The sequence below is a fragment of the Scyliorhinus canicula genome, chromosome 15 (genome assembly GCF_902713615.1).
Source record: "Scyliorhinus canicula chromosome 15, sScyCan1.1, whole genome shotgun sequence".
Classification (NCBI taxonomy): Eukaryota; Metazoa; Chordata; class Chondrichthyes; order Carcharhiniformes; family Scyliorhinidae; genus Scyliorhinus; species Scyliorhinus canicula.
Window position 1 is genome coordinate 94,458,572 of NC_052160.1, and position 25,613 is coordinate 94,484,184.

At 43.4% G+C, this 25,613-nt stretch overlaps 1 protein-coding gene across 6 annotated transcripts in view; it reads right to left on the reverse strand.

The window, feature by feature from the left end:
- LOC119978400 (homeodomain-interacting protein kinase 1-like) overlaps nucleotides 1-25,613 on the reverse strand; it is a 137,389-nt gene that overhangs the window by 37,663 nt on the left and 74,113 nt on the right. For all 6 annotated transcript variants that reach the window (XM_038820023.1, XM_038820027.1, XM_038820026.1 and 3 more), the window contains 4 exons: nucleotides 10,011-10,130; nucleotides 7,111-7,197; nucleotides 2,884-3,068; nucleotides 1,677-1,851 (listed from right to left, as the gene is read on the reverse strand). In XM_038820023.1, the coding sequence (XP_038675951.1) occupies nucleotides 1,677-1,851; nucleotides 2,884-3,068; nucleotides 7,111-7,197; nucleotides 10,011-10,130 (567 nt within the window). The remainder of the gene's footprint in view (nucleotides 1-1,676; nucleotides 1,852-2,883; nucleotides 3,069-7,110; nucleotides 7,198-10,010; nucleotides 10,131-25,613) is intronic.

Consider the following 25,613-nt stretch of genomic DNA (forward strand, 5'->3'; position numbering starts at 1 on the left):
TCTTTTGTGTCTCCCACCCACCCTATTAGAGACCTTCCTTTTTGTTCTCCGCCTCTTTTCCTGCTACAGTACTCGCTTAATATTTATTTTTTTGCTAGTTTTGATGAAAGGTCATCAACCAAATATGTTAACTCTGTTCCTCTCTCCACAGATGCTGCCTGACCTTATTTCACACACAGGATTTTTTAAAAGAGGGATCCAGCCTACTTTGTGGGCTATAGAATAAGAATGTGTGTTTCTAATCTGGAAAGGAAATCATACTAATTAAAAGATTCCACAGTCAGCTACGCTCTCTGTTTCACATACAACCTTTATACTGTTACACCTTAGTCATAACAGAATTGGTTATAATTTCCTAAGTTGTATCAACCTCAGTTAAACCTACAGTTTCACCTGCAAGGATTTAATTAAATAAACAGATGGAGGCTTGCTTGCCTATATATATTTTGAATGTAGTGCATAGAGCTAGATGAGTCACAATCCCTTCGGGTCTACAACTTCTCCCCTTACACCCATACAATATTTCCAAACCTCTTCTGCTCCTTATTCCTTTTATTATTTTCCTTCTCTTCCTTCAATTACTTCTCTATTTCAATTTGAAATTTTGTATAGACTTGTAATCCATCAGAACATTAAGGAATGACCAAGTTTCCAAGTAAAGTTCAAGAATCCATCGGCATCCATCTTTCATGTAAAATAGCGGCTGAAAGGACACCACAGGTTGTATATTTTAAAATACTTTTAAGAGTGTCTGATGTGTGAAAATAACTCCAGGACAAAGTACAAGTACCATCTCCAAACAAACAGGTTACAATATTAGAGGTCTATTTCACTCCATCTATAATGGAGCTTGAGAGATCACATTAAGGTCTCAAAAAGACCCAAAATGTAATCTCACGATTACACATTTTGGGCTAAGCAAATTCAGCTCATACAGAAAATATTCGATTAGCAGCACAACAGCTGATTTTTTTTCTTATCTATAGAAAATGATCAGAGCTGCAAGTTAACGTAGAACTCCTACTTCACCGTCCAAATAGTGAATTGGACATTCTGAATTCTCCCTAGATGTACCCGAACAGGTGCCGGACTGTGGCAACTAGGGAATTGTCACAGTAACTTCATTGCAGTGTTAATGCAAGCCTACTTGTGACACTAATGAAGATTATTATAAATAACTAAATAAGAGAAGGTTCAACTCCAGAATATGATTGAAATAAGCGCAGATCCACATTGCAAATTCACAGCAAGCGTCAATTTACAACTTGATAAAAATGCATTTCTAGGTTAATTATTTGTGAATATTGTGCTCAAAGTGGATAATTTCACAGCTAGGAGACTGGAACATTCTCCATTCCTGAGATGCAGGCACTCTCTCTACTCTTCACAAACGTTACTTTGGAGTTTAGTCAGAAAAGCAGTCTGCTATTACACTAATGTGCAGCTTCTGGCTATTTTCCACATCGCCACTGGACTTCGAGATTCCCAATTTCAAGCCAAATTATACAGGCGAGTATGATATGGACCCCATACCCAATAGAAACTTCTTTAAGGCCCTCCAAACATATTTAATGTGGGATTCTTATAGCTAGCAGATGAAGGAAGCTTACATGTTATCAGTTTAAACAGGTTTAAACAAACATCTTTAAGTATAATAGACTTTATATATCACATACCTGATTGTGCATGGTATTGTGCATGGTATTGAGTTGGTTATTGAAGGCCATTGTCAAGTTTGTGCTTGTGTTCGGCGCAACGTGTGCAATAAATGGACTTTTATTCTGGTTTACTGTTTCATAGTTATTGGCTCGGCGTTTGCAGATCTCCATATTCTGAAAGCATGATTTCACACTGCAAGAAATGTAAATATGTATATTTTATGTATGGAATAGCAGATTTTAGAACACAAGCAGCAGTGCACTTATTTCTGTTTACTGCTGCCCACAACCATACATCTGCTAAAGCTTTTTCCAACGGAACAAAAGGAAGCAAAAGTTGGTACATAACCCAGTCGTAAGTTAGGCTTCCATACAATTACTCTCATAAATATCTCATAAAGGTTCTGAGAAAGTGCTGGCCACGCGAAATTGTCATGATATGACAGATAAGTGTTGCATGTGCTATTCGATTCTATCTTAAGTATCCCCACTTGGGTTTCTGTTCTCGGCTTTTCATGGATGATCTCTGTTCAAATTTGGAGACAGAACTTCCAGCCTATGGAACACAGCTGCATGCCTGGTTTATGGAAAAATTCAAATTGTTGGATTGTGTTGGGAACCAGAGGTGCTAGTACAACTCTTATGGTATGTTTAAAGAAGTACGGCAACAAAAAATTATGGCAGGGGTTTGTGGGGTGGGGAGAGAGGGGACATGGAGTGGATTTCATTGTTCCTGGCTTTAGGCAAACAAAGATTGGGTCACCAATGGCAAAACATTTAAAATCAGAGATGTGCATGTAGCCAGAATAGGGTGAACACGGGGATCACAGAGGGCTGTACGAGGTTACAGAGATGGGGAGGAAGGGCGCAATGGGGGATTTGAAAACAGGGTACGAATTTTGCTTCACCAGGAGACAATGTAGATTAGTGAGCACAGGCAGTGATAGGCGAAACGGACTTGGTGCAAGTTAGGACATGGGCAGCAGAGTTTTTAGTTATCTTAATTTTATGAAGGGTGAAAGAGGAGAAGGTCAGCCAGAGGTGTACTGGAATAGTCAAGTCTAGAGGGAACAAAAGCATCAATGTGGGTTTCAGCAGCAGATGAGCAATGCCAGGGACAAAGTCAGGAAATGTTCCAGAAATGGAAACCTCAAGTTCTGATAGTACAATTCCCAAGTGCTTTGTTTTAGAAATAACTTTTATTTATATATTTTAAAAAGCTTACTGATTGCTATGAGGAAAGTCAAGTAGATGGGTCATGGTAACAAACGGATGGTTTAAGGTTTTTAACGGATTAATCCTCTTGTCAGCATCTATAGTCAACATTTTCTTCAACAAATCAATATATTCTCTCCGGTCTGCCTTCTCTGCCAACATGTCTGTTCCCTCCAAATCATTAGGCATGTTCACCTAAAAGTAGAAAAACAGTAAACAATAATAATCCTGTCAATCAGTGAAGAAACACAATGCAATAATGGGCTCCTCATTAACTGTTTTAAGGTGAATATCTTTGGGGGGGGCGGGGGGGAAGCAGCGTTGTAGGAGCACAGAGGTGCAGTCCAGAGTGAAGATATGGAATTATTTGAGGAGGCATTTTAGGGTGGAAGGGATGTCGGTTGGGTTCTTTCAGGGGGTAGCAGATGAGTGATGAGTGTGAGAGGTGGAGGGCAAGTGAATCACGCGCACACTTTTTGGGTTTGCGAAAAATTGGGAAGATTCTGACCGGGAGTGTTTACGGTCTCAGCCAGGATAGTGGAGGAGGTGGTGGACTGATGGGGGCGATATTTGGGGTTTCAGAGAAGCCGGAGCTCATGGAGAGGAGGAAGGCCGATGTCTTGGCCTTAGTCTCTCTGATTGCACAGCGGTGAAATTTACTGGAGTGCCGATCGGTGGGGATTAGTGGGGAACAGTGGGGGATGTTTGTGACCGTGTTTGAGGGGCTGTTTGTCGCGGGGGGGGGGTGAAAAGGAGGAAAATCTGCACAGACTGTATGGTTGATTGTTGGGAAGTATGCTTCCCATGGTGTTTACTCACTGTAACCTGTTTTGGTACATGTTTGTAATAAAATACATTTTTAAAAAAAAAGAAGAATACTGTTCTGCATACAGTCCAGATAGATCATTCCATACATGAGAAAATAAAACATAGGGCAAACATAAGTACACAAGGCAAATACGTAGACACAGGCAGTGTATGACGCATACAGGAGTGTCTCTGTAGAGAAGATGTGTGAAGACAACAGATCAGTCCATAAGAGGATTGTTTAGGAGTCTGGTAACAGCGGGGGAGAAACTGTTTTTGAATCTGTTAGTGCATGTTCTCAGACTTTCGTATCTCCTGCCCGACGGTGCCACGTTTTTGGGCGCCACGTTTTTGGGCATCAAGTGCAGAGTTTATAGATAGCAGCTAGATTTCCTGACAATGAAAACCAGGTAGAGATTGGGCTAGTCCCTTTCAATGCATTGGCATGTCATCACAATCAATGAATACCTCGTATCATCAAAATGTTTCAAAGTAGAAGTGTGTATTTTGCAGATTTCAGCAACTCTTCAGTGCTTTGGGACTTCTCATTACTCAAGTCCTTTTTCAAAGTAAAACAGGAGAAGACCAATTTTTTCTATTTAAGATTATAATGTACAATAATAATCCCCCAACACTTAATGCACTTGAGGATTAAGTATTCAGCTATGCCTTACGGAGCAACTAATCTTGCTCTGCACTTTAAAAATCTGTGAAGCCTTTAAATCCAGTGCATGAAGTAAAGCTACACACTGCCAAACAACATAATCAAACAAGCAACATTTCTTAGCCATTCCTCACCCCATAAATATTCTTTTAAAAACAAAATCCAAACTTTCCCATGGATGAGTTTGTAAATTTGTGGTACAATAGCCATAAAAACTAGAGAATCCAAGCCAATATCAAATTCTAACTGCAGATTCAGTGGGGTCATGTAATTGGGCCCAACACTACAGGGCAATGAGAAGGGGGCGGAAAGGAAACAGAAGACCGAAAATTATGAGCTAATATTCCCTCTCTATGCTACTGTGCTGCCCCTTGTACTGTACTGTATTGTAGAACTGGTCCCCTTGCCCCCTGTCTCCAGTACATGCCCTCGGCCTTATTGGAAGTTGGCTATTCCCACACAGTCCTGGCATCCAGTAACATTAAGGTTATAAATGAGGAAATTGATCTCTTTAGAGACTGTAAAGTTCTCAACAAGTTTCAGAATCTTAATTTCCAATACAAAATTTATCTGAAAGTAGAATTACGATTAATGGTAATTATACTTGGAATCAAAACTAAAGTGATTGAATTCACGAAATTCTTAGATGATCCACAAACAAAGCAGTATCCTGCATTTCAAAGTTAGTACAGGCTTATTACACCAGTGATGGAAACAAATCCAACTTAAGACAACATTTGAAAAACGTTGGATTTGATTTCATTCTTTGATTAAAAACTCCATAAACGACTGGAATCTATTATAACACACTAGTGCCAAAATTAGTAGCAGAGCGTAATGTAGGTGATCAAAAGGGGTTGGGAGAAGTTGGGGTGGGGCGAAATATCCACTGATGGGATCATATAATATATGCACTTTCCTCATTTATAACCTTAATGTTACTGTGTGCCAGGACTGCGTGAGAATATCCAACTTCCAGTAAGGCCGACGGCATGTACTGGAGACAGGGGGCAAGGGGACCAGTTCTACAATACAATACAGTACAAGGGACAGCACGGTAGCACAGAGGGTAGCACAGTTGCTTCACAGCTCCAGGACCCCAGCTTCGATTCCCGGCTTGGGTCACTGTCTGATTCTGATTCTACATTTGATCATAATATGAATGGTTGCATTCCCTACTCAGAGGAGCCATTTTGCACTGAAAAAAGGCAGAACTATAGCCTACCGTTGATATGGTCAGGTACTAAAGCAAGATTCCTACGAGGCGGGTGCATCACAGCATTGAAATCTGGCTGGCAAGCAGAGTTAAGTAGTCTGATGTTGGGACTTCTGATTGAGTCAGGGGTCCTCCACTGTGGATGGGTGGAAATTCTTCTCTGCTGGTCATCAACCAGCCCTCTCTATATGGTTTCACATTATATATACATGAGCTGTTTCATCCAATGCAAAACTATGCAATAAGCTCAGGAAGATGTGAATTTGATTCCTGGTCTTTGTGGAGTCACTGATTCGTAAGTTCATTGCATAGAGCAGGGGATGTAGTCACTTGAGCAGCTGACTTTTGGTCCTCCCCATGAAGAACTATTTCACATGTGGATGTCAGACTTGGGTGTGATACACTTCATGGTAAAATATCACTTCTCTGCCACTAGTTAATTAAGCACAAATCACAGATTAAACCTAGTCTTTATTTCAATGCAAAACAATGGAATATGTTTATCCATTAATCCATCTGGGAGCTGCGCATAGATCTTTCATAAATAGGATAAAAAATCCCTAAAAGTCAATAACTGAAACTAGGGGGCAGCACAGTGGCGTAGTGGTTAGCACGGCTACCTCACGGTGCCGACAGCGGCGTAGTAGTTAGCATGGCTACCTCACGGTGCCGAGGTCCAAGTTTCAATCCCAGCTCTGGGTCACTGTCCATGTGGAGTTTGCACATTCTCCCCATGTTTACGTGGGTTTTGCTCCCACAACCCAAAGATGTGCAGGGTAGGTGGATTGGCCACGCTAAATTGCCCTTGATTGGAAAAAAATAATTGGGTACTCTAAAAAAAAATTTTAAAGGAACTATTCAAAAGGACTAGGTCACAGAAAACGTGTCTAAAGTACCAGGTGATATCATTTTTATACAAATTAGGCAGCAAAACGTCTATATTACTTCAGAGAGAATGGTTGGGTCCACAAACACTAATAGTCCACTAGCATACAAGTTCCAGGCAACTGCACAACAAAAATGTTACTGGTGTGAAACACCATCAATTAAAGTAGCTAGAACAGAGGCCTAGGTGGACTTGGGAAGCTTGGTAAACACAGGACAAAGGTCCTCAACAATTATAAATACCAATATTAAATATGGCTACTTTTGTTATCAACACAAAACTGCTCAGGATTGCTCCAAAAAAAAGAAATACCAGGGTGATAATTCCTAGTGTTGCCTCAAATGTGCTTTATAATATGATCATGGGGCAGCATGGTGGAACACTGGTTAGCACTGCTGTCTCATGGCGCAAGGACCCAGGTCACTGTCCATGTGGAGTTTGCTCATTCTCCTCATGACTGCGTGGGATTCATCCCCACAACCCAAAGACGTGCAGGGTAGGTAGATTGGCCATGCTAAATTGCAAAAATTGGGCACTCTAAATTTACAAGGAAAAAAATAATATGATCACAGAGCTGTGCACTACAGAAGTCAAATTTTCATTCCACCAATAAACAAATGATTCTACAATTTGTAGCAAGTCAATCTTCAAGTTCCATGTTTACCTGCGCCATATCATCCAAACAGTTGAAAATGTACTTTCTTGCTTCCTTCGATTTGATCCCCGTCTCTAACTCATGTTCCTCTGTTGTCTATATAGAGGTAAAAAAACTGTGAAAAAAACTTCACAAATTGCAATGAAAGTCAACAGCAAAGTAACATTGAAATAGAAATATACAATCTATTTATTGTGGTATTTTGGATTGTACAGAGAATATGGCCAGTTATGTTGAACCAATAAGTTTGTTTTCTCAAAAAACATACATAAAACAGCATTGATTACACTCACTGAGCAGTATTTCCTCAACCAATACTTTCATGGGGCTGGTTTAGCTCACTGGGCTAAATCGCTAGCTTTTAAAGCAGACCAAGCAGGCCAGCAGCACGGTTCGATTCCCGTACCAGCCTCCCCGGACAGGCGCCGGAATGTGGCGACTAGGGGCTTTTCACAGTAACTTCATTGAAGCCTACTCGTGACAATTAGCGATTTTCATTTAATTTCAATTTGCCATCAGCCAGATTATTTTGGCGACACCATTTTAGATCAAATAAATGATGTGGAAATCAGTACAGACTAACTTTAAGTGAATTTTTAATTTGAACTATGATTAATCTATTTAAAATGAGAATGTAATGGCAACTCTATAGAGTTTATTGGCATTAAATTGCCCTAAAGCGCCTCCTGGTCGTGGATGGGGTGATGGTGGTCTTTTTCCGCAAATTATGAATGTAATTAGCACACTTTACATTCGATTGATTCACAAAGGAATTCTGGTAGGAATAAGATCATACTTTTAAATATTTCCTTCACATATTATCTCCGTCTCAATTCTTAATACTGTCACAGTCACATTGGTGCTAACAATACATATTCCTTCATTCATAACTGTGGGTTCCAACTCATGCAGAATCAATAGCAACATTAGCAAAATATATTAACTATCAGAAGACAGCCAACGGTAAAGCCAATTCCAAACTTCATTACTAGTGCTCAAACTCGTTTTTTTAAGGCCAGTGAAATAAAAAGATACATGGTTAATCAAATTCAGAATAAACAATCTGGAATTATTAAAATGCAATCTTGGCAATGCAGTGGGCTAACAAACCGAATTGCCTTTTATTGGGAGTAACATAAATTTTAAAAGCCTGAAACACAGAAACAGGAAGATGTGCAAAGCTTCCTGCAGAACAGGAGGGTTGGGAGCATCACCCGTGCACTCAGCTGTGAGACATTCATTGCAGACTTTCTTTTCTTGTTGTATTAAGATTACATTGGTCAGGAGGAGCTGGGTGAGGAGATTGAGGAGGGGACGTGGGCGGATGCCCTAGAAAGGGTGAACTCCTCCTCTTCGTGTGCGAGGCTTAGCCTCATACAGTTTAAGGTACTTCATAGGGCTCATATGACCGGGGCAAGGATGAGCCGGTTTTTTGGGACCGAGGACAGGCGTATTAGGTGATCAGGGAGCCCAGCAAACCATGTCCACATGTTCTGGGCATACCCAGCATTTTGGAAGGGTGTAGCAAGGACGGTATCGAGGGTGGTAGGATCCAGGGTCAATCCAGGCTGGGGACTCGCAATATTTGGGGTTGTAGTGGAGCCAGGAGTGCAGGAGGCGAAAGAGGCCGGTGTTCATTCTTTGCGTCCCTAGTAGCCCGGCGGAGGATTCTTCTTAAGTGGAAGGATGCGAGACCCCCAAGCGTGGAGGCCTGGGTCAACGATATGGCGGGGTTTATTAAATTGGAGAGGGTGAAATTTGCCCTAAGGGGGTCAGTGCAGGGGTGTTTCAGGAGATGGCAACCATTCCTAGATCTCCTGGCAGAACGGTAAAAACAAAAGGTCAGCAGCAGATGTGAAAATTTGAATAAAAATTATTTAAAAAAAAAAAGATTACATTGATCAGTAGCTGAACTTTGCAGGCAACATACTCTACAATAGTTACTTCACATTGCAGTCTATGCAAGCCATCTGAACACCATGGTGTGTTAGAATTATTATAGCTGACCAGAACTACTCAGAGAACAAGCTCTATTAAGCCACACGTTGCTGCTCGCAAACATTACAACTAGAGAACTGGTTAACAGCTTTTACCAACTGCAGTGACACGCCAGGGGCTGGATTCTCTGTTTCTGAGATGAAGTGCTGACGCCGGCGTGGGAGTAGTGGTGTTTTACGACAGGAAAAATGGCGCAACAACTGCATCGATTCAGCAACTCTGAATGGGCTAGCACCATTGCCACGTGGAACGCAGTCGGTTCCATGCAAAACGGCGCCGGATTCGCCGGGGCCGTGATGGCGCACATGCCGCAGCCGCACTTAACTGATCCACCCCCCACACACACATACAAGATAGCTGGAAGGAGAGCAGCACCACAGTTCAGGGACGCTGAGCTGAAGACCCTCCTGGACGCTGTGGAGAGAAGGATGACGCAGTACCCCGGCCCGGGAGGAAGGCAACCAGGCGCCACCATTTGCTGTGCCAGGGTGCAGGTGGCAGACACGGTCAGCGCCATGGGCAACCAGAACACCCATGGCTGAATTTGAATCTAATTTTAAAACCCAAATTTCTTGGGGAAAGGAGTCTTCCAGTTAAGTCAACAAGTTCTACTTGTTCAAACATGCATCTGGTTGGCCATCAAGCAGTTCAGATTCCATTGGCAAAACTGCAACCAGCCTGTGATTGGTGTAGGAAAAAGAGAGAAACAACCAGACACATTATATTACAGATAATAAGTAACAAGCTAAAAGCTGCATTTTCAATTGCAGTTGCAAAGTAAGAATAGGACACTTGGAATAAAGTACCCTGCTTTCAGTTTTTAAAGATGAAAATCTACTTTGAAGAACTAATTTAACTTCCCATGGCGGTCGCAGAATTTTTTTTTATAACTGAGAAAATATGCAAATAACCTTGAGCTTCCACAGTGGATATCCTGAATCTGGATCTCTGTTAAAAAACCTTGTAGTCTTTGTTCCTGCACTTAGCAAGTACTCAGCCGGCAAACCTTGCGTTTGAGAAATGTAGCGAATCTGAAATTAATGGGAAAAAAAGACAATCGTAAATTCAACCTTCTGCCAACTGGAAAATGTGTGCAGATGATTTTGGTTAAAATCCTATGCACTAGAAACTCCACACGCGCACAAGTTTTCAGCTACTTACTGAACAGTTGTCCGTACCATCAGCTCCTCGCCCTGCCATTTCAATTCAATTTTACACAGTGCTAGGAGACGGTGGCATTGTGACATTGTCACTGGATTAGTAATCCACAGACCCAGGGTGATGCTCTGGGTATTCACGTTCAAATCCCAACATGGCAGTTGGTGAAATTTGAATCCGACAAAACATTTGGAATTAAAAGTCTATTGATCACCATGAACTATTTTTGATTGTCACAAAAACATCTGGTTCACTACTGTCCGTAGGGAAGGAAATCTGCCATCCTTACCTGGTCTGGCCTACATGTGACTCCAGCCCCACAGCAATGTGGTTGACCCTTAAATGCCTGTTCAAGGGCAATTAGGGACGGGCAATAAATGTTGGCCTTGCCAGCGATGCCCCCATTCCATGAATCAATTTAAATAAAGCACAAAGGACATCATTGCAGAAGTTCCTTGGGCAGTGCACTTGTCACAGACATTTTCAGTGGCTTCGTCAAATGACTTTCCCATCATCAATTTTTAAAATTTGTTCATGGGACGTGGATATCGCAGACTGTGCCAGCATTTATTGCCCATTCCTAATTGCCCTCGAGAGGCAATTAAGATTCAACCACATTGCTATGGGTCTGGAATCACATATAGGTCAGACCAGGAACACCACCATCTTCAAGTTCCCCTCCAAACCATACACCATCCTGATTTTGAACTATATGTCCATTTCTTCACAGTAGCTGGGTCAAAATCCTGGGACCCACTTCGTAACAATATTCTGGGTGTACTTACACCACTTCGACTGCAATGGTTGAAGGCAGCAGCTCACCACCACGCTATCAAAATCAATTAACAATAGGCAATAAATGTTGACCTAGACTGACACGCGCAACCCATAAAAGAATAAATTTTAAAAAACAAGGCAACGAAGAAGACACTGAAGGATGGTTGTGTGGCAAACGGATGAGGGTTAGGATATAAGTGCAGGATATAAGCAAGCACATTTTACTGAGTGGGGAAGTAGGAGGTGGAGGGAATTACCAGATGAAGCTAAATCAATCTACCTTTGTAGAAATTAATCCATGAATTCTGATAACTGAATAAGGGAGTTTAATTGTATTCAGGTGGTAGACATTAATTAGGAACTCACTTGTACTCCCATGAGTTTGGAAGCTTGTGTTGCATTGTGTCTCTATAAATAAAAGCTTAGATGTGTGTAAAGATTAGGCTCCATTTCGATCCTTCACTGCCGAGCTAACTTAAAAAAAGAAACATGTTTTTAAGAAGTGATTACGGAAGAGGCAGGGCAGAGACAGTTGGCTGTGGGGAAAACAACCGTATTATCTCCACCCTCCATGCTGATCTTGCATCATGCACAGTTTTAGTACAGCTTGATGTGGTCCAGCCACATCTATCCATAGATGGCCAAAAAAGATGTGGACCAATTGGTTTGAGTTCACAAAGGTATCAGGGGAAGACAGGGATGATTGAAAAAGATCGGGAGCCGAGAGTCAGAGCGGAAATTTAAAAGGAGCGGGAGCCGAAAATCACGGTGGAGATTTAAAAAACATGGGTACCGAGAGTCAGAGCGGAGTTTAAAAAGCATGGGTACCGAGAGTCAGAGCGAAGATTTAATAAGAGCGGGAGAATCAGCACGGAGATTTAAAAGGAGCAGGAGGCGAAAGTCAAAGCAGAGACTGAAAAAGAAAATGAACCAAGAGTCAGAGCGGAGATTGAAAAGGAGAGGAAGCAGAGAGTCAGCGTGGAGATTTAAAAGGAGCGGAAGCAGAAAGTCGAAGCAGAGAGTCGGAGCCGAGAGTCAGAGCAGAGATTTTAAAAGAGCGGAGCTGAGAGTCAGAGCGAAGATCGAAAAACAGCCGGAGCAGAGAGTCAGAGTGGAAATTGAAAAAGAGCAGGAGCTGAGTCAGAGCGGAGATTGAAAAAGAGCAGGAGCTGAGTCAGAGTGGAGATTGAAAAAAAGCAGGAGCCGAAAGTCAAAGCGGAGAATGAAAAAGAGCGGGAGCCGAGAGTCAGAGCGGAGATTGAAAAGGGCAGGAGCTGAGAGTCAGAGCAGAGATTGAAAAAGGGCGGGAGCTGAGAGTCAGAGCGGAGATTGAAAAAGAGGAGGAAAAAGAATAATTCAGATTGATGAAGGACAGGAGGGTGGAGGGGGAGAGAGGAGAAAAGAAAATAAAAAACAATAAGCCGCTAAAGGATGCGAAAAGCAGCATCGAAGAAAGGAGGAAACGCGCGTTCGCCGCTGAAGGAGATGATGAGCAAAAGTGTTGACAGGATGGCAGAAGCCGAACTGCAAAGCGGGGCCACACTACTTATGGTGGAGAAGATGACCACGGTGATGGCGGTGGAGCTGGAAAAGCAGTTTGCGAGGCACATGGAGGCCTTGAGGAAGGAGACGGCGGTCGTATTGAAGTCATTCGTGGAGGAGGCAATCGCCCCGATGAAGGTGGCAGTGGCAAAGGCATCGGCCGAGGTGAGAGAGCAGGGCGAGAAGATGAAGGAAGTGGAGGCCATGTCACGACACAGTGACCAGGTCACCTCGATGGGGGACGAGCTGTGGAGGGTGGTGGAGGTCGACAGAGGACTCCGAGCAAAGCTTGAAGACTTGGAAAACCGCTCAAGGTGGCACAATTTGAGAATTGTTGGCTTGCCCGAAGGGACAGAGGGGCCCAGGCCAACACAATACTTCGCTAAGAAGTTGGCAGAGCTGATGGGGGAGGGCGAGACGGTACGAGCTGGACCAAACTCATCGGTCATTAAGGCCGAAGCCCAAAGTGAACGAGCCGCCAAGGGCGGTAATTATCTGCTTCCATAAGTTTTGCATGAGGGAGAAGGTATTAAGCTGGGCGAAGCAGAGCGGGAGGTGCTATGGGATGGTACTGCGGTTCGGATCTACCAGGACTTAACGGTGGAGTTGGCAAAAAGACGAGCGGCGTTTGGGCGAGTGAAGGCGACGTTGTACAAGGGGGTGCAATTTGGTATGGTGTACCCAGCGAAGTTGAGGGTAACGTATAACGGCAAAGACTTTTATATCAAGACAGCGGATGCGGCTGAGGCGTTCGTGAGGGCAGAAGGCTTGGGACAGACGTGAAGAGCGGAACTGGAAGAGAGACTGTGGACTGTGTCTGAACAGCTGGAATATGTATAAATGGTACAACTTTCTTTTTACAGATTTGTATTGCAATTTACTTCTCTTTGCATTGTTACAGAGTTCAAGTTAATGGTGGGTTTGATTGGCGTTCTGTGTTGCGACGGTTAAATGTTATGTTAGTGAATTGTAGGGATTGGATTGTTGGGTTTGTTTTGTTTTTTCTTTCTCTGGGACTGGCTGGAAGGGGACGATATATCTTGGCCGGGGGAGTCAGCTAGTGAACGGAGGTGAGGTGAGAGGAGGGCTGTGGACGTTGGAGCCTGGATAGCAGGTTTCAACGGGCCTACGGGGGGGAGAGAGAGAGAGAGAGAGAGAGAGAGAGAGAGAAGGGGTTCGATGTTAACAATGGACAAGGACGGGTCAGGCTTTTGGGACAGGGCCCGGTGGTATGACGAAGGTGGATAAGAAAGGTGGGAGGGGTGAGAGACCCCCAGTAAGGATAGTCACGTGGAACGTGAGAGGGCTAGGAGGTCAAGGGTGCTTGCACATTTTAAAAGTTTAAAAGCCGATGTGGCAATGCTGCAGGAGACTCACTTGAGGGTGAAGGACCAGGTGACACTTAAAAAGGGCTGGGTTAGCCAAGTATTTAACTCTGGATTTGATGGAAGGGCTCGAGGGTAGCGGTGTTGGCCAGCAAAAGGCTGGGCTCGTGGTGGAAATGGGAGGGATGGACCCTTGGAGGTTCCTGCACCCAAGGGAACGGGAGTACTCGTTTTTCTCAGCAGTCCATAAGATATACTCGCGGATCGAGGTTTTTGTGGTGGGAAAGGCTTTGCTGGCTGGAGTCAAGGGGTCGGAATACTCTGCAATTGCAGTATCAGATCACGCTCCACATTGGTGCTGGAGAAGGGGGTAGCATAGAGACGAGGTGGAAACTGGATGTGGGGCTTTTTGTTGGGGGGGGGGGGGGGGGGAGCATAGGGTGTCCTTATACGCCGACGACTTGCTGCTGTATGTGTCGGAACCGAGTGTGTCGATAGGAGGAATATTGGAGCTACTGCGGGTATTTGGGTCTTTCTCGGGGTACAAGCTGAACCTGGACAAGAGCGAGTATTTTGTGGTGTCAGGGCTGGGGACGGTGGCAGGGGTGGGGGGGCAGCCATTCCGTAGGGCAGGGACTCACTTTAGGTATCTGGGGGTGCAGGTTGCCCGGGAGAGGGGAAGGCTTCGCAGGTACAACATCACTAGTTTGGTGGGGAGAGTGAAAGCCAATCTGGCAAGGTGGGATGGTCTCCCTCTGTCACTGGCGGGTCGGGAGCAGGCGGTTAAAATGAATGTGTTGCCGCGATTTCTGTTTATTTTTCAATGCCTACCGATTTTCCTGCCAAAATCTTTTTTCAGGGAGATTGAGGGAAGGATTACCTTGTTCATATGGGGATGGAAGGTGGCCAGAGTGAGGAAGGTGCTGCTACAGAGGGGAAGGCAGGCAGGGGTTTGGGTCTCCCGAACCTGATGTACTACTACTGGGCGGCGAATGTGGAGAAGTTGCGGAGCTGGGTCAGAGGGGCTGATTCCCAGTGGGTCAGAATGGAGGAGAGTCTGTGCAGGGGGTTGGGGCTGAAAGCACTAGCAACAGCGCCGCTCCCAAGGGCAGCACGGTGGCCTAGTGGTTAGTACAACCGCCTCACGGCGCTGAGGTCCCAGGTTCGATCCCGGCTCTGGGTCACTGTCCGTGTGGAGTTTGCACATTCTCCCCGTGTCTGCATGGGTTTCGCCCCCACAACCCAAAAATGTGCAGAGTAGGTGGATTGGCCACGCTAAATTGCCCCTTAATTGGAAAAAATAATTGGGTAATCTAAATTTATTTTTAAAAAAAGAAAGAAAAAAAACACCGCCGCTCCCGATACCTCCGGGGAAATATTCAGGGAGTCCGGTAATAACAGCTTCATTGAAAATCTGGAGGCAGTTCCGCCAACACTTCATATCGTTCATCACGTTCATATGTTTTGGTCCTGTCCAAAGCTAGGGGAGTACTGGAAGGAGGTGTTTAGGGTAATTTCCAAGGTGGTGCGCGTGAAACTAGACCCGGGTCCCCGGAAGGGCATATTCGGGGTGTCGGACCAGCCAGGGTTGGAAACAGGTGCGGAGACAGATATCATAGCCTTCGCCTCGCTGATCGCCCAAAGGCGGATCCTGCTGGGATGGAGGGCGGCTGTGTATATTAAAGATGACTATGGGTAATCCCCGATTCCTTTTTGTCATTTGTTTATGTTAACTTGCGGGGTGATGTTTGGGGGTTGGTGGGAGGATGGGATTGCTGTTATTGTTATGGGGTTGGGCATATTTGTTGTTGATTATTGTTTGTTGTTGGTGGGTGTAAATTCGGGAGAAAATGTGCAAAAGGAGGAGAATAAAAATACTTTTTTTTTTAAAGAAAAAAAGAGGAGCTGAGAAGGACACCTCTGGAGAGCGTGCTGCGTTTGAAAAACAATCCAGGAGTGACATAATAAGAAAGCATCAAGTTCATTGGCTGGTAAGTAAATAGCTCATTTGCAATATCTATTCTAAATTGCTTTCAGATTAAAAGGTAGAGAGAGAAATATTTTACAGATTAGAAAGACTAAAAATCAACTGGAAACTAAACAAGGATCAAGAGTTCCAAAGGTTGTGTTATCTACTGGTGCTCAGGCCCGGATATTTCATCTGGGCTGAAAGGGAATTTGGCGTGGGAGGGTAAAGATCAAGTTGTCATGGTCCATGTAGGTACCAACAACATTGGTAGCACAAGAATAGTGGTTCTGTTGAAGGAATATGAGCAGCTAGGGGTTAAATGAAAAAGCAGAACCAAAAAGGTTCTCTCCAGAGTACTACCCGAGCTAATTGGCACAGGACCAATAAGATTAAAGAGGTAAAGTGTGACTCAAAAGTTGTTGTGGAAGAAATGGGTTGGAATTCTTGGGACAGTGGCACCAGTACTGGGGAAGGAGGAAGCAATTCCAAGGGGAAAGGTTTTCACCTGAATCATGCTGAGACCAGAGTCCAGGTGAAACACATAACTAGAGCTAGAGATAGGGCTTTAAACTAAATAGTGGGGCAGGTTCAGTTGTATGGAAAATCAAAGCCAAAGGATAAGGTAGGAGCGCAGGTTAATGATGCAGTGAATTGTTACCAGAAAATAAAAGCAACTGACAGAACGTGTGAAAGTAATATTGCACCAAGGAATCAAGCAAGAGTAGGGAAATTTGATCATAGAAGAAACTTAAAGTCTCTATGTCTTAATGCACAAAGCATTTGGAACAAAATTAAGGAGTTAACAGCGTAAATAGAAACAAGCAGGTATGATTTGGGGATTACTGAGACACGGTTACAAGGAGAACGGGTCTGCGAATTGAATATCCAAAGGTACGCAGTACGTCGGAAGAATAGAGAGAAAGGTAAAGGAGGTGGTGGAGAGGGGAGAAGAGCATGAAAATAGTAAGTAAAAAGAAAGAGTTTTTGTTTCAGGTGGTTGTCTTTGAGCGGACTTTCTGTCAAAGTAAGCTTTTAGATCCAGGACTCGGAATTGCAGCCTGTAATGGTTTTGCTGTACATTCATTCATTCATCCATCCAGGTTCTCGAAGTTCAGAAATAGATCACTTCACAGCCTTTCGGGGGAGGGGGAGAGAGTGAGGGAGAGGGAAGGAGGAGGAGCAGGTCCTTGTCAGTGTGTGTCCAGATCTCAAAGCTGAGCTCCTTGGGTCTCTTAAAATCATTCCACTCGAGTAAGGCTAAATTACCACCTGTTAATGGGCATCTAAGATGATAAAAGGTATTGTGGCGAAGTAGACTTCGAGCAAATGCTTCCTCTTGTGGGGCAATCGAGAACGCGAGGCCATAGTTTTAGGATAAGTGGTATCAGGTTTAAAACGGAGATTAGGACAAATTACTTCTCTGAAAGGGTCTTAAAACTGTGAAATTCACTACCCCAGAGTGCAGTGGATGCCGGGACTTTGAGTAAATTAGAGATAGACTGATTTTTGATTAGCAATGGATTTAAGGGTTATGGAGAACAGGCAGAAAAGTGGAGTTGAGATTGAGAGGAAATCATCCATTATCAAATTGAATAGCGGAGCGGACTTGAGGGGCTAAATTGCCTACTCCTGCTCCTAGTTCTTATGTGAAGTTAAGCATGAAGGTGAGGGATTCGGTTTAACAAACGAATGGCTACAATGGAAAATGAGAGTAATTTGTCTGCTTTAGTTGGAACGTCATGTGCAAAATGAATTTAATGGATGGTGCAAAGAATAGGAAGAAATATGGTTCAAAATATTGCCTTAATTTCTTACATTGTCACATTTAACTGGATAGCTTTTAAAACAGATTATATGGAAACATTTACTGTAACACATTACAGAAAGCTGCTAGTTATCAGCTTTTTAGCAGATAGGTTGATGCCAATAAAAGCAGTCATATGTTGCTTTACAAACACACCAGATTTCTGTTAATCAATTGGGACAAAAACAAGTCTGTTGCAATAGCCACACCCACTTTCTGAGGCCTAACTTCCCAGAAATGAAAGTGCCAAGTACAATAAACATTCTTTATCTAATTTTTCGGTACTCTGTTCCTATGCAATTCATTTCACAAACACAAAAGTATTGATGATAAAAGTGATCTTTATATGAAGGTACTAAATAACAGGACCAAAATTAAATTCCAGCCATTTAATGCTACAATTTTTAACTGATAAAAACCTACTTAGGGTCTGAATATCCAAGTAATGAATCCAGCAGCAGGTGGTAGCACATCAATAAACTTAGTATGACATCTTCCAAGTATTATGGATTGAAGCTACTGAAAACTGTATCAACTCAAAAACAAAACTTTAACCATTAGACCAGAGATAAATCCACTGAAAGGTCAGTTACCATCAATTTTTCAAAATTTAATTTCATTCAAGGTATCTGGGCTCGGTGGCTAGGGCAGCATATACTGCCCTTGCCTAACTGTCCTCTTAATTGTGATGGTGAGCTGCCTTCTTTGGCTGCTGAAGTCCATGTGGTGTAGGTTCACCCACAGAGCTGTTAGGGAGGACGTTTCAATATTTTAATCCAGCGATGATGAAGAAGCAGTGATATATTTCCATCTGGCTGGTGAATGGCTTGGAGGGGAACCTCCAGTTGGTCGCATTCCTGTGTGTCTGCTGCCCGTCTTTCTAGATGGGGGTGGTTGTGAGTTAGGATGGGGTGCTGTCCAAGAAGCCTTGGTGAGTTCCTGCAGTGCATCTTGTAGGCGGTACACATTGCTGGCATTGTCCTGGGTGGTGTTGAGCTTAGTGTCACTGTAGCTGTACTCATCCAGGCAAGTGGAGAATATTCATTACGCTCCTGACTTGTGACTTGTAGATTGTGGGCAGGCTTTGGGGAATCAGGAGGGGAGTTATTCACCGCAGGATTTCTAACCTCTGACCTGCTCTTGTAGCCACAGCATTTATATGACTACTCCAGATAGACTTCTGATCAACGGTCACCCCACGAGTTGGCTAGCGAGATATTCAGCAATGGCAATGTCTTTGAATGTCATGGGTCGAAGATTAGATTCTTCCTTGTTGGAGATGGTCATTGCCTGACACTTGAATGGCATGAATATTACTTGTCAAGCTTGATTATCCAGGTCCGAGTGCATTTGGACATGGATTGCTTCATTATCTGAGGTCACAAATAATACGGAACATTGTGCTGTGCAATCATCACCAAATATCCTCGCTTCTGACCTTATGATGGAAAGAAGGTCATTAATGAAGCAGCTGAAGATGGTTGGAACTCGGGCACTACCCTGAGGAACTCCTGCATAAGACCCAAGAAATAGGAACAAGAATAGGCTGTTTGGCCCCTCAAGCCTGCTCTGCCATTCAATAGGATCATGGTTGATCTGACATTCCTCAATTCCACTTTCCTTCCCTTAGTGATCAAGAATTTTATCTAGCTCAGCCTTAAACATACACAAGGACTCTGCCCACACTGCTCTCTGTGGCAAGGAGCTCCAAAGACCTGAGAAAAGAAATGTCTCCTCATTTCAGCCTTAAATTGGTACCACTTTATTGAGACTACGCCCTCTGGTCCTACACTCCTCCATGAGGGGAAATATCCTCTCAGCATTTACCTCGTCAAGCCCTTTAAGAATCAGATACGTTTCAATGAGTGAAGTCCCAACCTGTTTAACCTTTGCTCATAAGACAATCTCTCCAGACCAGGGATCATCCTAGTGAACCTTCTCTGAATCACCTCTAATGAAATAATATCTTGCTTTAAATACAAAGAAAAGTACAGCACAGGAACAGGCCCTTCGGCCCTCCAAGCCTGTGCCAACTATGCTGCCCGTCTAAACTAAAATCTTCTACAATTCCTGGGTCCGTATCCCTCTATTCCCATCCTATTCATGTATTTGTTAAGATGCCTCTTAAATGTCATTATCGTCCCTGCTTCCACCACCTCCTCCGGCAGCGAGTTCCAGGCACCCACTACCCTCGGTGTAAAAAAACTTGCTGTGTAAAAAAATATGGGAACCAAAATTGCTCACATTACTGCAGATGTGGTTTCACCAGAACCTTGTATAGTTTCAGCAATACTTTCCTACTCATACTTTAGCCCCTTAAAATAAGGGCCAACATTCTATTAGCCTTCCTGATTACCTGCTGCACCTGTGTGTTAGCTTTCTGTGTTTCGTGCACACATACCCCCAAGTCCATTCGTGCTGCAATTTTCTTTAATTTTATTCCACTTAAATAATACTGTTCTTTTGTTCTCACTTCCAAAATGAACTTCACTCTTTCCCATGTTATACTCTATTTGCCAACTTTTTGCACACTTACTTAAACTACCAATATCTCTGAAAACTATCTGTATCACTCTCTCAATTTGCCGTTCCACCTATTTTTGTGTTAGATAGATAGAGAAATACAGCACAGAACAGGCCCTTCGGCCCACGATGTTGCGCCGAACTTTTGTCCTAGGTTAATCATAGAATTTTGGACAATTTTTCATGGCCAATCCACCCAACCTGCACATCTTTGGACTGTGGGAGGAAACCGGAGTACCCGGAGGAAACCCACGCAGTCACGGGGAGGATGTGCAGACTCCACACAGACAGTGACCCAAGTCGAAATCGAACTTGGGACCCTGGAGCTGTGAAGCAATTGTGCTATCCACAATGCTACCGTGCTGCCCTTAAGTTAACCTACACTCCATTATTCTACCCTAATCCAAGTACCTATCCAATAGCCGCTTGAAGGTCCCTAACTTTTCCGACTCAACTACTACCACAGGCAGTGCATTCCATGCCCCCACTACTCTCTGGGTAAAGAACCTACCTCTGACATCCCCTCTATATCTTCCACCATTTATCTTAAATTTATGTCCCCTTGTAATGGTGTTGTGATGTCCTGGAGCAAAGATGGCATACCTCCAACCACAACAAACTTCCTTTGTGCTTGTTTAAGAACTGAGAAGCCCTGGTGGAACTCAAACTGAGTGCCAGTGAGCAGACTGTTGCTCTGCAACTGCTGCTTGATAGCACTGCTAATGACCTGTTCCATCATTTTACTGATGATCGCAGTGGATTAATGGGGCGGTAATTACCCAGGTTGGATTTGTTATGCTTTTTGTGGGCAGGACAGACCTGGGCAATGCTCCACATTTCTGGCTAGATGCCAGTGTTGTAGCTGCATTTGAACAGCTTGGCTAGGGGCACAAGTCCTTAGTACTATTACCAGAATATTGTCAGGGCCCATAGCCTTTGCAATATCCAGTGCCTTCAGCCATTTCTTGATATCACACCAAATGAATCGAATTGGCTGAAGACTGACAGTGATGCTGGGGCTGAGATGGATCATCCACTTAGCACTTCTGGCTGAAGATTGTTGCAAATGCTTCAGCCTTATCTTTTGCACTCGGCACACCCATCATTGAGGATGAGAATATTTGCAGAGCCTCCTCTTTCAGTGTATAATTGTCCACCATCATTCCCGGCATGATGTGGCAGTTCTGCAGAGCTTAGTTCTGTTTAACACTTGCTGTTTGGCATGCAAGTAGTCCTGTGTTGTAGCTTCACCCAAGTTGACAACTCATTTTTAGGTATGCCTGGTGGTGCTCCTGCTCGTTAACCCAGGGTTGAATCCCTGGCTTGGTGCTAATTGTAGAGTGGGGGATATACTGGGCCATGAGGTTGCAGATTTTGGTTTAAGTACAATTCTGCTGCTGGCCAACAGAGCCTCATGGTTTCCCAGTCTTAAGTTGCTGGTTCTGTTTGAAATCTATTCCATTTAGTAGTGGTAGAGCCACACAACATGGAGAGTATCCTCAATGTGAAGATGAGACTTTGTCTCCACAATGATTGTGCAGTGGTCACTCTTACCAATACGGTCATGGACAGATGCATCTGTAGCAGGCAAGTTGGTGAGGATAAACTCAAGTATGCTTTTCCCTCTTGTTGGTTTCCTCACCACCTAGTACAGCAGTGCTTTAGGATTCGACTAGCTCAGTCAGTAGTGGTGCTACCGAGCCACTCTTGATGATGGACATTCAAGTCCCCCACCCAGTCCATTTTGTGCACTTGCCATCCTCCGTACTCCATGGAGTGCGGATTCCTCAGCTACGGGTAGTGGTAATCAGCAGGAGGTTTCCTTGCCCATGTTTTGATCGGATGCCGTGAGACATCTTGCGGTCTAGAGTCGACATTGAGGACTCCCAGGGAAACTTATTCTGCCCCTATTTTCTAAAAGGTTCGATTCCATGAGGATGACTATGCCAGGTTGTTGCTCGTCTAGCCTGTGGGACAGCTCTCCTAATTTTGGCATTAGTCCCCAGATGTTAGTCAGGAGGATTTGCCGAGTAGATAGAGCTGAGCTTGCCATTGTCATTTCTGGTGCCTAAGTCAATGCTAGGTGGTCCATCCAGTTTCATTCTTTTTGGACATTTTAGCAGTTCTATACAATTGAGGCCACTTCAGAGTGCATTTAAGAGTCAACCACATTGTGTGGGTCTGGAGTCAGATGTAGGCCAAACCTGATGGAAGGTTTTTTAAAAATTTTTAATTTATTTATCTTTTAATAAATTTAGAGTGCCCGAATATTATTTTTCCAATTAAGGGGCAATTTAGCGTGGCCAATCCACCTAACCTGCACATCTTTGGATTGTGGGGGTGAAACCCATGCAGACACGGGGAGAATGTGCAAACTCCACACAGACGGTGACCTGAAACCGGGTTTGAACCTGGGTCCTCAGCGCTGTCAGCAGCAGTGCTAACCACTGGGCCATCGTGCCACCCCCAGGTTGGGTTTTGGTGACAGTTGACAATGATTTCATGGTCATTACTAAAGTTCTAATTCCAGATTTATTTATGGGATTCAAATTCCACCACCTGCCATGGTGGGAACCTCGGGCATTACCCTGCATTTCAGGATTACTAGTTCAATGACAATACCACTATGCCACTGCCTCCTCACAGCTCTTCTCAGGTTTAAGCTCAAGCACACTGATGTTTACGAAGTATCATATTGCAGTAAGAACGCTATTTAATCCAATTGAACAAAGAACTTAAAACACAGCCAAAAAGCAATATAATTTAGGTTCTTATTCAACAGCTGATAAGGATAAAGTTAGAGCAACTAAAAAGTCCTATTTGCAACAGTCAGCGGATGTCAGCTGGAGCAAATGGCCCAAAGATCTTTATGCTGACGAGAGAAAACGTTTTGTTTAAATTTTTCTACAATTAAAGGGCAATTTAGCATATCGAACCCAGGGGCTGGTTTAGCTCACTGGGCTAAATCGCTGGCTTTTAAAGCAGACCAAGCAGGCCAGCAGCACGGTTCGATTCCCGTACCAGCCTCCCCGGACAGGCACCGGAATGTGGTGACTAGGGGCTTTTCACAGTAACTTCATTGAAGCCTACTCGTGACAATAAGCGATTTTCATTTCATTTTCACTTACCCTGCACATCTTTGGGTGGTGGGGGTTAGACTCACGCAGATACTGGGAGAATGTGCAAACTCCATACGGACAATGACCCAAGGCCACAATTGAAAGTGGGTCCTCGGCGTCATTGGGAAAGCACTGCTACACACCGCACCACTGTGCTGCCTTATAAGAGAAAAATATAACCTTTACTTCCTCTTGATATTTATGGAGGTAAGATCACCAATAGATAAAAATGGGCAGGTTATCTTATGAGGAAAGGTTACACGGGTTAGGCTTGTATCCACTCTAGTTTGGAAGAGTAAGAGATGACTTGATTGAAACATACAAGATCCTGAGGGTGTCTTGATAGGGTGGATGTGGAGAGGATGTTTCCACTTGTGGGAGAATATAGAACTAGGGGGCACTTCAAGAATAAGGGGTTACCTGAGATTAGGATATTTTGTTCTCTTAAGAACTCTCTTCCTCAAAGGGTGGTTGAAACAGGCTTTGAATATTTTTAACACAGAGATAGAAACAGGTAAACTGTTATCGGTAGGCAAGAATGTTACAAGGAGATCAGCCATGATCTTTTTGAATGGAGGAGGAGGCTTGAGGGGTTGAGTGGCCGACTCCTGCTTTTACTTCATATGTCTGTATGTAGAATAATTAGCTTGATACTGGGGCAAACAAGACAGCCAATTGAATGACCAGATTTTGAAATATGACCAAAACCTGAAGAGGATCTTCAATTCAAATATATCCAGATAAATAAAGAGGAATAAAGCTGTTTCTGACATTTAAAGTAACTACCCACCCATTTTAAATCTCCATATTATAATGATAATAATAATCACAAGTAGGCTTCAATGAAGTTACTGTGAAAAGCCCCTAGACGTCACATTCCGGCGCCTGTTCGGGAATTGAACCCGCGCTGCTGGCCTTGTTCTGCATTACAAGCCAGCTGTTTAGCCCATTATGTTAAACCAGCCCCACTGGGAAAGATACTCTGGTATTTAAACGGGTCTTATGAATGTAGAATATTTACGAGTAAATAGGTACAACTGTAGAGTTAGATAATTACCCATGGTCTAGTTGAATGGTGGAGCAGGTTTGGAAAAGCTCTTATGTTCCTATTGCACCAAGCTTAGGGAAGGAAGTATTGGTGGAGTTCCAAGAATTGGAGAAATGTAAAGATATGGAAAGTCATGCACAGCTTCATCTTTACAGTTTCACTCGATGCTCATTTGAATGCATGCACTAACTTTCCCAAATTCTTTGTTGAGGAATTTTTGCATCTAACTACACAATGTAGATCATGAAGCTGTTTTGCAAGCAATATCAAAGCAGTCTACATTACTGTTCTACTTAGCATGCTCCTGTGTGGACACACGTTCTCAAGCACAAACTTGCAAACCAATGATTTATTATCCCTCACTGTTTGAGGAGGTGGGGGAGGGTTGAATAACTATGCTCTTTTGCTTAAACATTCACTACAGCAGAGGCACCATAATGGATGGAATACACCATCATGAACATATAAAACAGACAAACAATTAAGAATTTAAAAGTGGAAAGCCATAGCTCCTACAATTAAGCAGCCCACTCTTACTAGCTATGAGAAACAGCTTCAAAACTGGTTACTGCTATGCACGAGTACAAATATACTGGAAGACATACAAACTGGCCTATATCCAGCACATTCACGTGGAAAATACAGCAGCAAGTGTTAGACGTCAAAACTGGTTAAAGACGTGCTTTATTCTGCCACAGAAACGCAGCAAAGGCCACAAGGTCAGAACTCTCAAAATGTGCTTTGTTAATTTGTGTGCTTCTCAACGTCAAGCAAGTCAGGGATAATGGTGACTGAGCTATTTGTAAAAAGTGTACATACATATATTAATAAAGCACTACAGGGTCTAAAGATATTCCACCTGAAGATAGCAAAGTGAGCAATACCATGACAGCGGCTAAAGGAAAAATTAGTTACTAGTTTTTAGAACCATTAAAGGAAGGGAAAACAAAGTCAAAGGTGTTTCTGAAACAGAGCATCTTAAAAATTTGACAAAATGCTAGACTTTCGAAAGAGAAAACAAACAGGCACATACTGCAGATCCTGGAAGAGTAAAATAAAAAGTATATACAGTAGTACTACAAACAGTCAGCAGGTCTGACAGCATCTTTAGAGAGAGAAACAGAGTCAATGAATGTTTCAACCAAACCAGAGCTGCTGTATATTTGCAGCATTTTGTTTTTATTTAAAAACTGAATGACGCCTACAGCCAAACACAGCCTCCAGAAACACGGCTCTCCTAAATGCAAAA